We start from the raw sequence: 12,047 nt of genomic DNA, 5'->3' as shown, positions 1-12,047 counted from the left end.
AGGGTTTGACATATAATGCTACTGAACATTCTTCATGCTTTCAGTTGTGAGTTTGTTATGAAAGTAACCGTGAATCCCATTATTTGACTCATACAGTTGGACAAAGCTCTTATGGTTGAAAGTAAAAGTCTGTATGTTAGTAAGGTGCTGTTCCAGTTATGTATCATTTATCCTAAGAATTGTTGAAACTGATGTAATCATCCAAAATAGTAACTATAGGTTGTACGTTATAAGAACTAGAGTTGATCATGCTGGATGAAGGTGATGAAGTTAACCATCTTAGCTCCAATAAAAGAACGAGCTCTTTCTTCATCGTTATCCTCCCATGAATTTATCATAGGAAAAAAAATTATAGACTTAATACTGAATGGAACACAGTTATCTATTCACAGAAAATATAGTTTAATTTTGTAGGATATTTGGATATGTTATTTTTAGAGTTAATTAGAGTATGGTGCATGTTTTGTCACTAATGGTCAGTACTCTGGTATGTACCATTTACCCATAGAAGTGTTTCTTGAATATGGTTTGTGCTTTATATATGGAACCAATCAGCTTCATATTGTAGTATTAGGCTTACATTTAATTATTTCCTACCTCTAAATACATTAAATACAAGGATTGATAAGCTTGCCTGTAGGAACAACACATCCAAATATTGGACAATATTTTGAGTAGTTACATAATTGTATTCCATCCTGTTTAACTAATTGTGGACATTAATGAAATATTAAGAAATTTTGTTGGTTTCTAAGGTTTTTTAAAGAACTGACTTGCTAGTATTAAACTTAGTGATACAACATCAATGAATTTTTTGTAGTTTTGCAAACATGAAATGTTTGTTATTCTGTATAGAGATTGTAGCAGTTTCTCTTAAGTGTATCGAGTTTTAAAATGTAAACTGTAGCTGCAACATCCCTATCTTTATATCATCAGAAATTTCATTTAATTACTGTTGTTGGACAGGTTTATTTTAAACAAACGTAAGAAGTTTTACCAGTGTCACTGTATGACACTTATGTGCTTAATTTTTGGTAGTATATATTTGAGTTTTCATGTTTAAAACCTGGACACTTTTTTTCATAAAACAAAAAATCTAGAACTTTACAACTGCTCAAAATTCATTAAATACATAAAGAGAACTTTTATATCTAAAACTAATTTTCTCATTTATTTTAGGCATTAGGAAGTTTAAATTCTATTATGGAGCTAATGGGTCCAAAGCACATTACTGCAGTGAGGATGAAAGTGATGGCTACTCTAAAGATAGCTATTCATTTTACTGAGGAAGATTTCCCTCAAATTTGTACTCAAGCCTGGAACACTTTTGTTCATAAGTATATTTTCTTTACTTTGCAATTGCAAGAAAAGTAACTTTTAATTAATCTACTTATCTAATGAAATTTCTTAACTTAAACACATTTTTTTATAATTTTATTGATTCCATAGGGTCTTGAAAATGGTTAAAGTGTAGAAAACTTTAAAAACAATTTTGAAAATAATATTCTTTCATTGTGTCTAATATTTTATAAATATTTCTTTAATAACGTCTACTTTGATTTGATGTGGTTTGTTGTCTTAAGTGTTTATGATCTTTGTAGACTTATCTTTCACATCTATTGGGAGTGCTTACTCTTGATTAGTCAGTATTGCATTGTGCAGGGAATAATATGACTTTTATTAACCCTTTTCAGATGGGTCACATGTCAAAGGCCATGTTATTACATTTATTAAGTTGCATTCAAAATTTTATTGAAATACAGTTTTATGAATTTATCTCTATTTCTGGTATCAAACTGTAGATTATAATTCAAATTTTGATATTATACAGTATTTAATTTTGTAGTTTAAAAGTAAGTATTAAACAAATACACCAAAACTTCAATTTTTATATGTTCTGTGTTGTGTTGAATGTAGCACTGGTTCAAATTAAATGCTTGTGATGTAAAAACACAACGTCTGTAGATGTACCAACTAGGAACTCAAATGGATAAGCTAAAATAAAAAAAAAACACTTTTATCCTTTTAATTTTCTAAACTATAACAATATTTGTTGAATCGTACCTTTTCATTTTGAGAAATGGTCTTGTATATACATTTACTTCTATATATGATCTGAAAAAACAATCAGAAGCTCAGAATATTTTTTTAATGATTTTCCTAGCCATTTTCAAATGTGATGGTGTCCTCTCTTTCTTTCGAAACAAACCTTCATGCTGCTAATTTGAGTCTTTAGCCTGTTCTAGATTTCCTGTTTTATTTGATACAAATACAGTTTAGTTTTTAAACTTGATAAATTATAATGGAATTCTATGTTATCAGTGTAGTAATTTATAACTGTTTGATTGTTCTAATGTACATATAAAATATCAAAAAGAAAATTTTGTTTCATAACCTCCACATGGGACATTTCTGAAGGCTTAGCAAGCTAAGACAAACAGCAATGAGGACATAGGTTGTAACTAAAACTGATAATTGTTTGCTTACTTTGTTATTTACTGCTCTACGTTTTGAGATAAATTAGTTTAAGAAAATTTGTTTTTAAATAGTAATGTTCTATATAAATATACAATTTATAATAATTGTATATGACTGTATTTTACCAAATACTAGTCCACTAAAATGCAGATGATATAGGTCACTTTGTAAAACCTAAAGGTCAGTTTTATATTATTGGATACATTAACATTAGCAAACATGCACTGTGGCATTGTAACTTCTGAATTGTTAGCCAAACAGGCTGAAAAGTCAATATTATGAAAATAGTAAATCTATATAAATGTATAATGTCATGAGATTTAAGCAGTTGTGTCTAAACATTTATGTTTTGTAATCTGTAGTCATTCTTGAGTAAAAAAAAGCATAATGTATATTGGTTTTGTATTTTTATATGGTGATTACGAAATTGGTCAAATCGACTGAATCCATGTAGAAATTTGTTAATGGACATGAAATAAAATATTTCTTCTTAAGAAACATTTGGTAAAGCTAACTAGATGTTATAAGGATTTCTCATGTGAAATTTTAATTTAGAAGTTAATTGAATTTTGATATGTATCAAATTTATGATATTTGCTAACAAAATTGATACACACAATTTTCTTAACACAAATATATTTTAATATACAAACAACAAAAACAATAACTACGGTTTGTGATAGTAGCTATTGCAAATATTAGTCAATATACAAGAATTTTTAAAAACTTATAAACTATACTGACTTTTCTATCTGTCTAGAACTGAATATTGTATTGACAGTCCAGGTCCATGACAAGCAAATTAATTTTGAGTTGATATTGTTACACTTTGCTTGAGCTAGCCAGTTGTTTATTTTTGGATGGCTTGACACTGCTTACAAGCTGACTTTTTTATCAACAAAGATATTCAATGTCTGAAGTTAATTTACTGAAGTTGAATGATTTGTAGTGGTTGAAATCTGTAAACTTTCCTGGCGATCTTAAATGTAAAAAATCTGTCTTTTAGTTATGTATGAAGGTTAGGATCAGTCTACTTATCTCGTTGTCATAATGTGAAGGTAAGATTCCATCTGTCTATCTCATCTCTTCAGTAACTATTAACTCATTTGACCCATGTATTCTTCACTGACCATGACACAAAGTTTTAGTGTCTTACATTCAATATTTTATTAAACTAATTTTTGTTTATGTTGTACCAATTAATGTAGCATATAAGCAGCTAATAATCCATGCTTTAACAGTATACGTTTTAAGCTCCTACTTTTACAAGACAATGTTAACTCAAATTCTGAATTTCCCTTAGTATGACACACATTATGTATTTTTGCTAAGTATCTTGTCATCTTTATTTTTTCACAATTCTTTGAAAAATTAAGAAATTAAACATTCGTTACTCACTATACAATTGTTATTGCTCAGGCAAACCATATTTTTATTGTCTTCAATTTTGCATGATAACAGAGATATAAATAGAAAACCCCTTTTACCACACCTACCTGTCACACCCTCTCTTTCAAGATATGTTAATAGTTCTCTTGTACATTTAACTACATACTACCTATAAACAATAGGAAATTAAGGTTTTTATGTGTCAAATGATATATTACATTCTGTTCTTAACAGGTATATGTAAATTTCAGGTTTTATTTACAGTTACTAGGTCAGCCAAAATGACTGATCGCATTTTGAGTTAGGGTAGAGAAAATAACAGATGAAATGTAAATAGTTACTGGAAACAAACATTTAAAATGTCTATAAAGGTTTTGGGATGACACAAAGGAAATTTGGAATTTTGAGATTAAGAAAAGTATTTTAATCTCAACATAAAATTACTTTGCAAATGGAGTGATCCATATATTCACTGACAAATCTTTACTCTAGTTTATTGAAAATACTTCACTAAAAATATTTTTCTTGTTTGTGTAACACTTATAACATTAACTGAAAACTGCCAAACTATGGGAAGATATGCACACTATTATTTAAGGTTAGAAGTATTATGTCAAAAGAGATTTTAAATGAGTACAAAGAGGTCACATGGTTGGTCAAATTGACCGAGCCCATGTTGAAAGAGTTAAAAGTTAAGAATCTATAACATATTTTAGGACCAAAATAGAAATTGTCCATTTTTTGTTATCAGTTCTCACTCAAAATCTGGTTTTCATAAGTGCTGTTTATGTGCATTACATGTTTATGTTTTGTTTTTAGTTTTTTATTAGCATATTTATAATATGGCATCCTAATTTCAGTTTTCATAAAATATCATGGTTTTAGGGATTTGGTCATAGTTGCATGTTCAGGCATATGAAAGTATGACTAATCATTAAAAAATTATATAATACAGAATTTAACCTTTTGTTTCTTTGTGTCAGTGTGGAATTGCAATCTCTTGGATCCCTTCTTAACCAGGTGATGACTGCTTTACTGCCCCTTCTTCAGTTTCACCCACAAGGAGTTGCTACTATATTCCACTTTTAGTTGTTGAAAACAGGTATGTATGAAGTTCATATTTATTTATGTTATTCTTTTTTACAACTTTAGATTACTGGTTAATATGCTTGACTTTTTCATATGCTACTAGAAATAAAAATCGTGCTTTACACTTTGAGGCTGTGCATGCATTGTAAGCATGACAACCAAATCATACTGAGTAGTCAGACAAGAGTTGGCAGTGGATTTTGATAACTAGTTGTTTTTCCTCAAAATTGTCAGTTAAAAAATTGTGGGTGTCTAGTGCAGATGGCCAATGAATAAGTTTCTGTGAATATCTTAAAACAAAACAAAGCATCTGTGTTAGAGACACAAATAAAGATCAACATTTTTGTAGATGCAGTTAAAGCTTTCATAAATATATTAATGTTTTTTTGTACTAAAACACTTTTAGTAATACACATTATGAAAATATAATATTAATGATACATCTACTAGTGCACTTTACCTTTGAGGATTATATTCTGTTATATCTTTATAAGATAAATGTTTAATATTCTCTCTTTCTTCTATGATAGAGCAATTCTGTACAAACTTTTTTTTATATCTAATAAAAGAGCATTTAACTGATAGTTGGTATGAATTAATAACAGATCTGCACTTTAGAGCAGTGTACGATTGCTTAAAAATTTAATGCTAGATATTATATTAAATTTTTATAGTAAAGAGCAATTTCCTGTTGATCTGATGATTGTTCAGAATCATGGTGAGGTAAACAATTCTTGTCACATACTTGAAAGTAAAGAGCACTCTCACTCTCTATTAATGTTAGAGGACCTTTTACATCTTTCAGAGTCAAATACACTCGCAAAGATCTGATTTACAGGTCCTGTTGCATCCTTTAGAACAAAGTTCCTCTTACATTTTTCTGAGCCACAAACAATTTCATGAAGATGTAATAATATAAACCCTACTGCATCTTTCAGAGCAAAAAACATTTTAATGAGGATATTATGCTATGTATCCCATTGCATCCTTTTACCCTATCCACTGAGGTATTTTTACAGTGCATAACACGAGGGTTTAGTGTCACACATTAAAATGTTTATTAAATAACTTTATTGTTATGTTATACCAATTAGAATAGCATAAAATATTAGCTAATAATCTATATTTTAATAGCATATAAGTTTTAAGTTCTTAACTCTATAAGGTAATATTTGAAAAAATACAGAATTTTTCCTATCCTGTCATCATCCTTTAAAAAAGTATGAAATTGTACATAAACTATTCTCCATAAAATTGTCATTGCTCAGGTAAACCACTTTTATTATAGTCCTCAACGTTGTTTGGTTACAGAGTTATCAAATATAAAATCAGACCCATTCTGCCACACCCACCCATCACATCTTTTCTTTCATAATTCATTAGTAGTTCACTCATACATTTAATTATATATTACCTATAACCAGCAGACACTCAAGGTTTTTCATCTGTCAAATGCCGTGTTGTATAACATTCTATTCTGAACAGTTAAATGTCAGTTTCTCTCAGAGTATGAACAATGTTCCTCTAAGAAATTTAATGACTAGCTTGGATTAATTTGTAATGACCATTGTTCTAGTCAAAAAGCCAGAAAAATTTTGAGGGGTAATGGAATTTGTATACTTTTTGCATGTTATTAGTTTATATTGTTTGGAGTAGTATTTAATTAAATAAAACTCATTAATTGCAATACAATGAATAAATAGTATACAAAAATTAGGGTTAACTCTCTTTAACAACCGAGAGCAAACAAAAAAATATTTGTGATGTATTTTATTTCTTGTTTTTCATGGTTATTTTTTATGTATAATAAAATAAAGATGCTTCTTGAGGCTCACATGTAAGCTGCTTTTACTAGTTTTAGTAGCTCGTTGGTAATGTAATTCAATAGCATGATGGAGCTGCACATTCCCAGAGTTATTTACAACTTATAAGCATCCAGAGAGTAGTAAGTCATGTCTCAAAAATCAATAAAACAATTAAATTTAAATATAAATAAATGCATATTGTTACAAACTTAAAGCTAATTAGGATAAACAAATGGGTTGTTATATTACTATACGAAGTCATTATAGAAATTAAAGTAGGTAATTCAGATTTTATTTTATTTTTATGGTTGCACAGTTAATCGTAATTACCAATCTCATTTTGAAGTGGGTTAGAGAAATAATATACATATATTATCAAATTTTGTGAAAAGAAACAGTTTTAAATGTATTTAGGAAGTCTTAGGGATTAAATAAAGGAATGTTGAGACTTTGAGATAAGGAAAAGTATTTTTAATTTAGATGTGAAAATTACTTGACACACGGACTTTAAAAATAAAAAAATACTCAATATACTTATGGACAAATATTTATTTTATTTTATTAGAAATACTTCTAAAAATATAATATATTTGTATGTTAAAGACTTACAATATAAAATTAAACACTGCCATATTTTGTGAAGATATACACACTATATTGAAAGTTAAAAGTATTTAATCTAAAAAAGATTTTAAACAAGTACAAAGAGGTCACGTGGTTGGTCATATAAATTGACCCTATTTCACTCCTGGTGTCCTTTACTGCACATGATACAAAGTTTTAGTGTCTTACATTCAAACTTTCACTAAACTGCTTTTTGTTTATGATACAACAATTATTATAACATAAGAACTTGACTAGTAATCCATATTTTAATAGTATGTAAGTTTTAAGTTCTTAATTCTACAAGGTAATATTAAAAACATCCTGAATTTTTCCTAAGTATTCTTCCTTCTCTTCTCTGTTTTACCCACCACCCCTTGAAAAAGTACAAAATTAAGCTTAAAGTACTTACTATAAAATTGTTGTTTCTCTCACTAACGGCTCGGCATGGCCAAGCGTGTTAAGGCGTACGACTCGTAATCTGAGGGTCGTGGGTTCGTATCCCATTCGCACCAAACATGCTCGCCCTTTCAGCCATGGGGGGCGTTATAATGTGACAGTCAATCCCACTATTCGTTGGTAAAAGAGTAGCCCAAGAGTTGGCAGTGGGTGACGATGACTAGCTGCCTTCCCTCTAGTCTTACACTGCTAAATTAGGGATGGCTAGCACAGATAGCCCTCAAGTAGCTTTGTGCGAAATTCTAAAACAAATCTCTCACTAACTGTGATTGTTGCTACTTTCAATTTTATTTGGTTACAGAGCTATCAAATAGAAAATCAGATCCTCCCTTGCCATCTGTCACATCCTCCTTTTCAGAATTTGTTACTAATTCTCTCTTACATTTAATTACATATTACTTGTAGATAGTAGAAAGTCAAGCTTTTCTTTTGTCAATTGATGTGTTAAATTATGTTTTGATTAGGTTGGCATGAATTTCACTTATAATACAACTTTGGTTCCCACAGGAATCACAATGACTAGCTTGGATAAAATTGTAAAGTCTCTTGTCGCATAGTTAATCTGTGATCTTCAGTATATTATTTAAATAAATAATAATTGTTTAGTGCATTACTACCATTAGTATAAAAAACAGGCTTAAGTTTCACTGACAATCAACAGCAAGAAACAAGAAGTTTTGGTAAATACTTTATTTCTTGATTTTCATGTTTGTTTGTTATTTATTATTATAAAAGTAACTAAAATATAAAAGTAGGGATCTTTTAGGTTAGTAAAGACTAAATTAGGTAAAATAAATAATATGATAAAAGTGTTTCACAAGGCACCCAAATGAACTGCATGTGCTCCAAGTGATTTAAACCTTATAATGGCACAGATAGTAGCTAGAAAAGGTTCAAAGTGCAAGAAAACAAAATTTGATTATAAATGTATGTGCACTATTATGAGCTTAAAACTACATCAGATAAACAAAAGTAGTTTCATGTTACAATTCTAAGAATAAAAGAGGGTAATTTAGTTTTATTTAATGGTGGTTAGGAGATTAATCGAACTGACTGATCTGGTTTTAAGATAGGGTAGAGAAAATGAAAGGTGAAATATGAAGTTTTCTGGGAAAAACATTTGAAATGTATTTAAGTGGTTTTATAAATTGCACAAAGGAATACTGAAACTTTTTTGGAGGAGAAAAATATTTTTAATCTTTACACACTGCATCCTCAAAACAAATACATAATATATTTACAGACAAACCTTTATTGTAGTTTGTTAAAAATACTTCAAAAATATGATTTTGTTGTGTGTGAAAGACTTGTAATGTTAACTGAAAGACTACCAAGTTTTGTTAAGACTTGAAATGAGTACAAAGAGGTCATGTGTTTGGTCATTTTAACTGAATTCATGATGAGAGGGTTAAATCCAAAAGCACTTTAATGAAATCATAACATTACAAGTCCCATTACAACTTTCTGAGCCAAGGAAAGTTCCATGAAGATATAATAATGAAGAGCCTGCTGCTTCTTTCAAGGGCAATGACCTTTTCATAACTATCTGATATTACAGGTCTTGTTACATCATTTTAGAACCAAAAATAATTTCATGACTATTTGACATTATAGGTCTTCTTACATCATTTAGAACCAAGAACACTTTCATGACTATTACAGGTCTTTTTGCATCGTTTAGAACCAAAAACACTTTTATGACTACCTAATATTACAGGTCTTGTAACATTTAGAGCTGAGAAATCTTTCATGGTGATGCAATGTTACAGGTCTACCAAAGGTGTTCAAAATCAAAATTATTTTCATCAGGATGTAACATTGTGTCCTTTTGAATTTACCACTTTCATAGTAATTTGATGTTGTAGGTTCTTTCATTTTTAAGAACACTCTTGATATGTTGTAACTGTAAAGGCCTATTTACATCCTTCCAAGTCCAGAACACTTTCTGGTTGATCCTTTTGCATTTTTTGAAGTGAAGAATATTTATGCTTTTATTTATACAGTGAAGAACAGATACTATTAAAGTCGTATTCAATGAATAATATTTGTAAAAAATTATTAATTTAAAAGAGTGGAATAGAGATCATCAAAATAGTACAGCTTTGATATTGATGAATCTTCTGTCCAGCTGAAGGAAGTGATAGAAGACACCAATAAGAACTACATATAATCACATTCTGTTCTCATTTATAAAATCACACATTTCTCTTCACTAATTCACCAACTTGTGACAACTGCTGCAGCCCTTCCAGGTAGCACCTCTGAAGTGGAGTGTGTCTCCTCCAATGTGCACAGCACAGTCAGACACAAAACACTACACCCACCTTAAATGAAGTTGATATGAGGAATAAGAATGACTAGGGCTATTTTTTATAACATTAATCCACAACTGTTTACAGGACCATGAGCAGTGATTTCCTGGTTAATAAAAACATGATCAGTAACAAAAAGTTGGATGTGTTTATTGTTATTACTTAGTAAAATCTACATATACATCTATACTAATAATGAAATTAACTTTGACATGTGATTCAAAAGCACTCATGTAAAGTAAAGTCAGATACATGCCCTAAATCTAATAAGCTACATGTGTGTCACTCTGTCCTTTTTTTGACAGTTGGCTGGATTTTGTTCCTCTTGCACAAAATAGTTAAAGTGTTTTCTTTTTGCATCCCTCACATTTAGTTATCTTAAATCAACAAGTAAAGTATAGTGTTCCCTTCCTAGTGCAATGAAAATGGCTTTACAGAATGGAAGAACCAAATCTTGTATTGTACTCTTAGACTTTGAGAGAAGGATGAACCCACCATAAATGTTTCCCTAACTCATGGATTGTGTTTTAAATAATAGATATTATTGTATAAGAAAATTTAAAGGCTGAACACTATGTGCTTGGTGTGATTCTTTTGTGTGGTAAGGGGTCTTACCAGGAAAGGTTCCATATTTTTAGTTTACTTTCTGTAGATGGGTGGCCTTGTGGTGACCCCTTCCAGGATTAACCTGAGAACCAGTTTTGGACGTTTTCAACAGGTGTTGTGGACATTGTGTCAGATGTTGGTGTTCGGGTATGATGTTCATGAAACCCTGGTGTAGCTGCAATGTCCTTGTTTAGCATTGTAACGTGTAGCCTCATAGGACTCCATTGTGGGCAGGGTCAATGGGTAGTAAATCTTCCTCTCACTCTTATGAATTCCGTAATCCTTGAAAATCACCACAACCATCAGATCTTGTAGCACAATTTTTAATCCTTCATTCTTTATCTGATTAATCCTTAGGGCATATGTCTCCCATTTTCATTTAAAAGGGATTAGAGTGGAATATTGGCTTTCCCAAGTCCATCAAGAAGCTATGTTTTGGGGACATCTTTGTGGAAATATCAACCCCAAAACACAGTGAACACCTCCTGAATTTTAAGGCCATTGGGGATATACTCATTGATGTTACTCCCCCTTGCTACTGTGAATTCTTTACAAGGAGTAATTGTTGAGAGTAATTTGAAGAACATTCCTGAGTTGGAGATTCTTGCTTGTTTCCCCAACCAAGGAGTTTCTGTTGTGCAGCCATTTCTTCACTTGCAAGGACAGAATTATGCTGCCAACCAGTGTCGTATTTTTGACATTTAAATTGTTACATCTGTCTGCCTTGACATCTACCTGAATTGTAAGGTGTGGGTATATTCCTAACCCTCTCTGATTTTTTCAGTGCCAGCAGTTTTGATTTCAAAGACATCACATCGTAGTTCTTTGACGTGCACTTTTTGTGGTGGCAAAGACCACAATGCATATGAGTACAAACTGGAACCACATTGCATTAAAAGTAGTGGTTGTCACCTCTTTTACTTTTGTCCTTGTCTTAGATGGGTGGAGGAGAAAGAGGTACAGTGTTTTAAAACAGTTGACAACATTTAGATTGAAACTCAGAAATTATTTTCCCCCAACTCCATTTCAGACATATGCTTCTGCACTATGTACCACTGCTGCAGTGCGAGTGCAGAAAGATTTATTTTCCAACAATGTGAAGAGTATTTTGCCCTCTTTGGATAAGTGAATTGGCAAGTCAGTGTCTACTCCTCACTCTGTTCCCACCATTCTTTCCAGTGATTGCCCAGGTCCAGGTTTTTCAGCCCTGCTTCTGGCAATATGCTATTAAACTTTAATCCTTACCACAGCATTCCCTTGAGGTTCTATCTTCCTCAGTGAGCTGTGCTCTTTAGAATAGACAGTC

The 12,047-nt window shown here is 30.8% G+C and overlaps 2 protein-coding genes across 6 annotated transcripts in view; one reads left to right on the top strand and one right to left on the bottom strand.

Moving 5' to 3' along the window:
• The window catches only part of LOC143248632 (serine/threonine-protein kinase ATR-like), a 239,498-nt gene that overhangs the window by 132,364 nt on the left and 95,087 nt on the right, over window positions 1-12,047 (bottom strand). The gene's annotated exons all lie outside the window — the stretch shown is intronic.
• The window catches only part of LOC143248627 (serine/threonine-protein kinase ATR-like), a 33,861-nt gene that overhangs the window by 7,684 nt on the left and 14,130 nt on the right, over window positions 1-12,047 (top strand). For both annotated transcript variants that reach the window (XM_076497130.1, XM_076497129.1), the window contains one exon: window positions 1,180-1,337. In XM_076497130.1, the coding sequence (XP_076353245.1) occupies window positions 1,180-1,337 (158 nt within the window). The remainder of the gene's footprint in view (window positions 1-1,179; window positions 1,338-12,047) is intronic.

This window comes from Tachypleus tridentatus, chromosome 4 (assembly GCF_004210375.1).
Source record: "Tachypleus tridentatus isolate NWPU-2018 chromosome 4, ASM421037v1, whole genome shotgun sequence".
Classification (NCBI taxonomy): domain Eukaryota; kingdom Metazoa; phylum Arthropoda; class Merostomata; order Xiphosura; family Limulidae; genus Tachypleus; species Tachypleus tridentatus.
The sequence above is the reverse complement of the archived record's forward strand: the minus strand, read 5'-3'. Positions and strand labels throughout refer to the sequence as shown.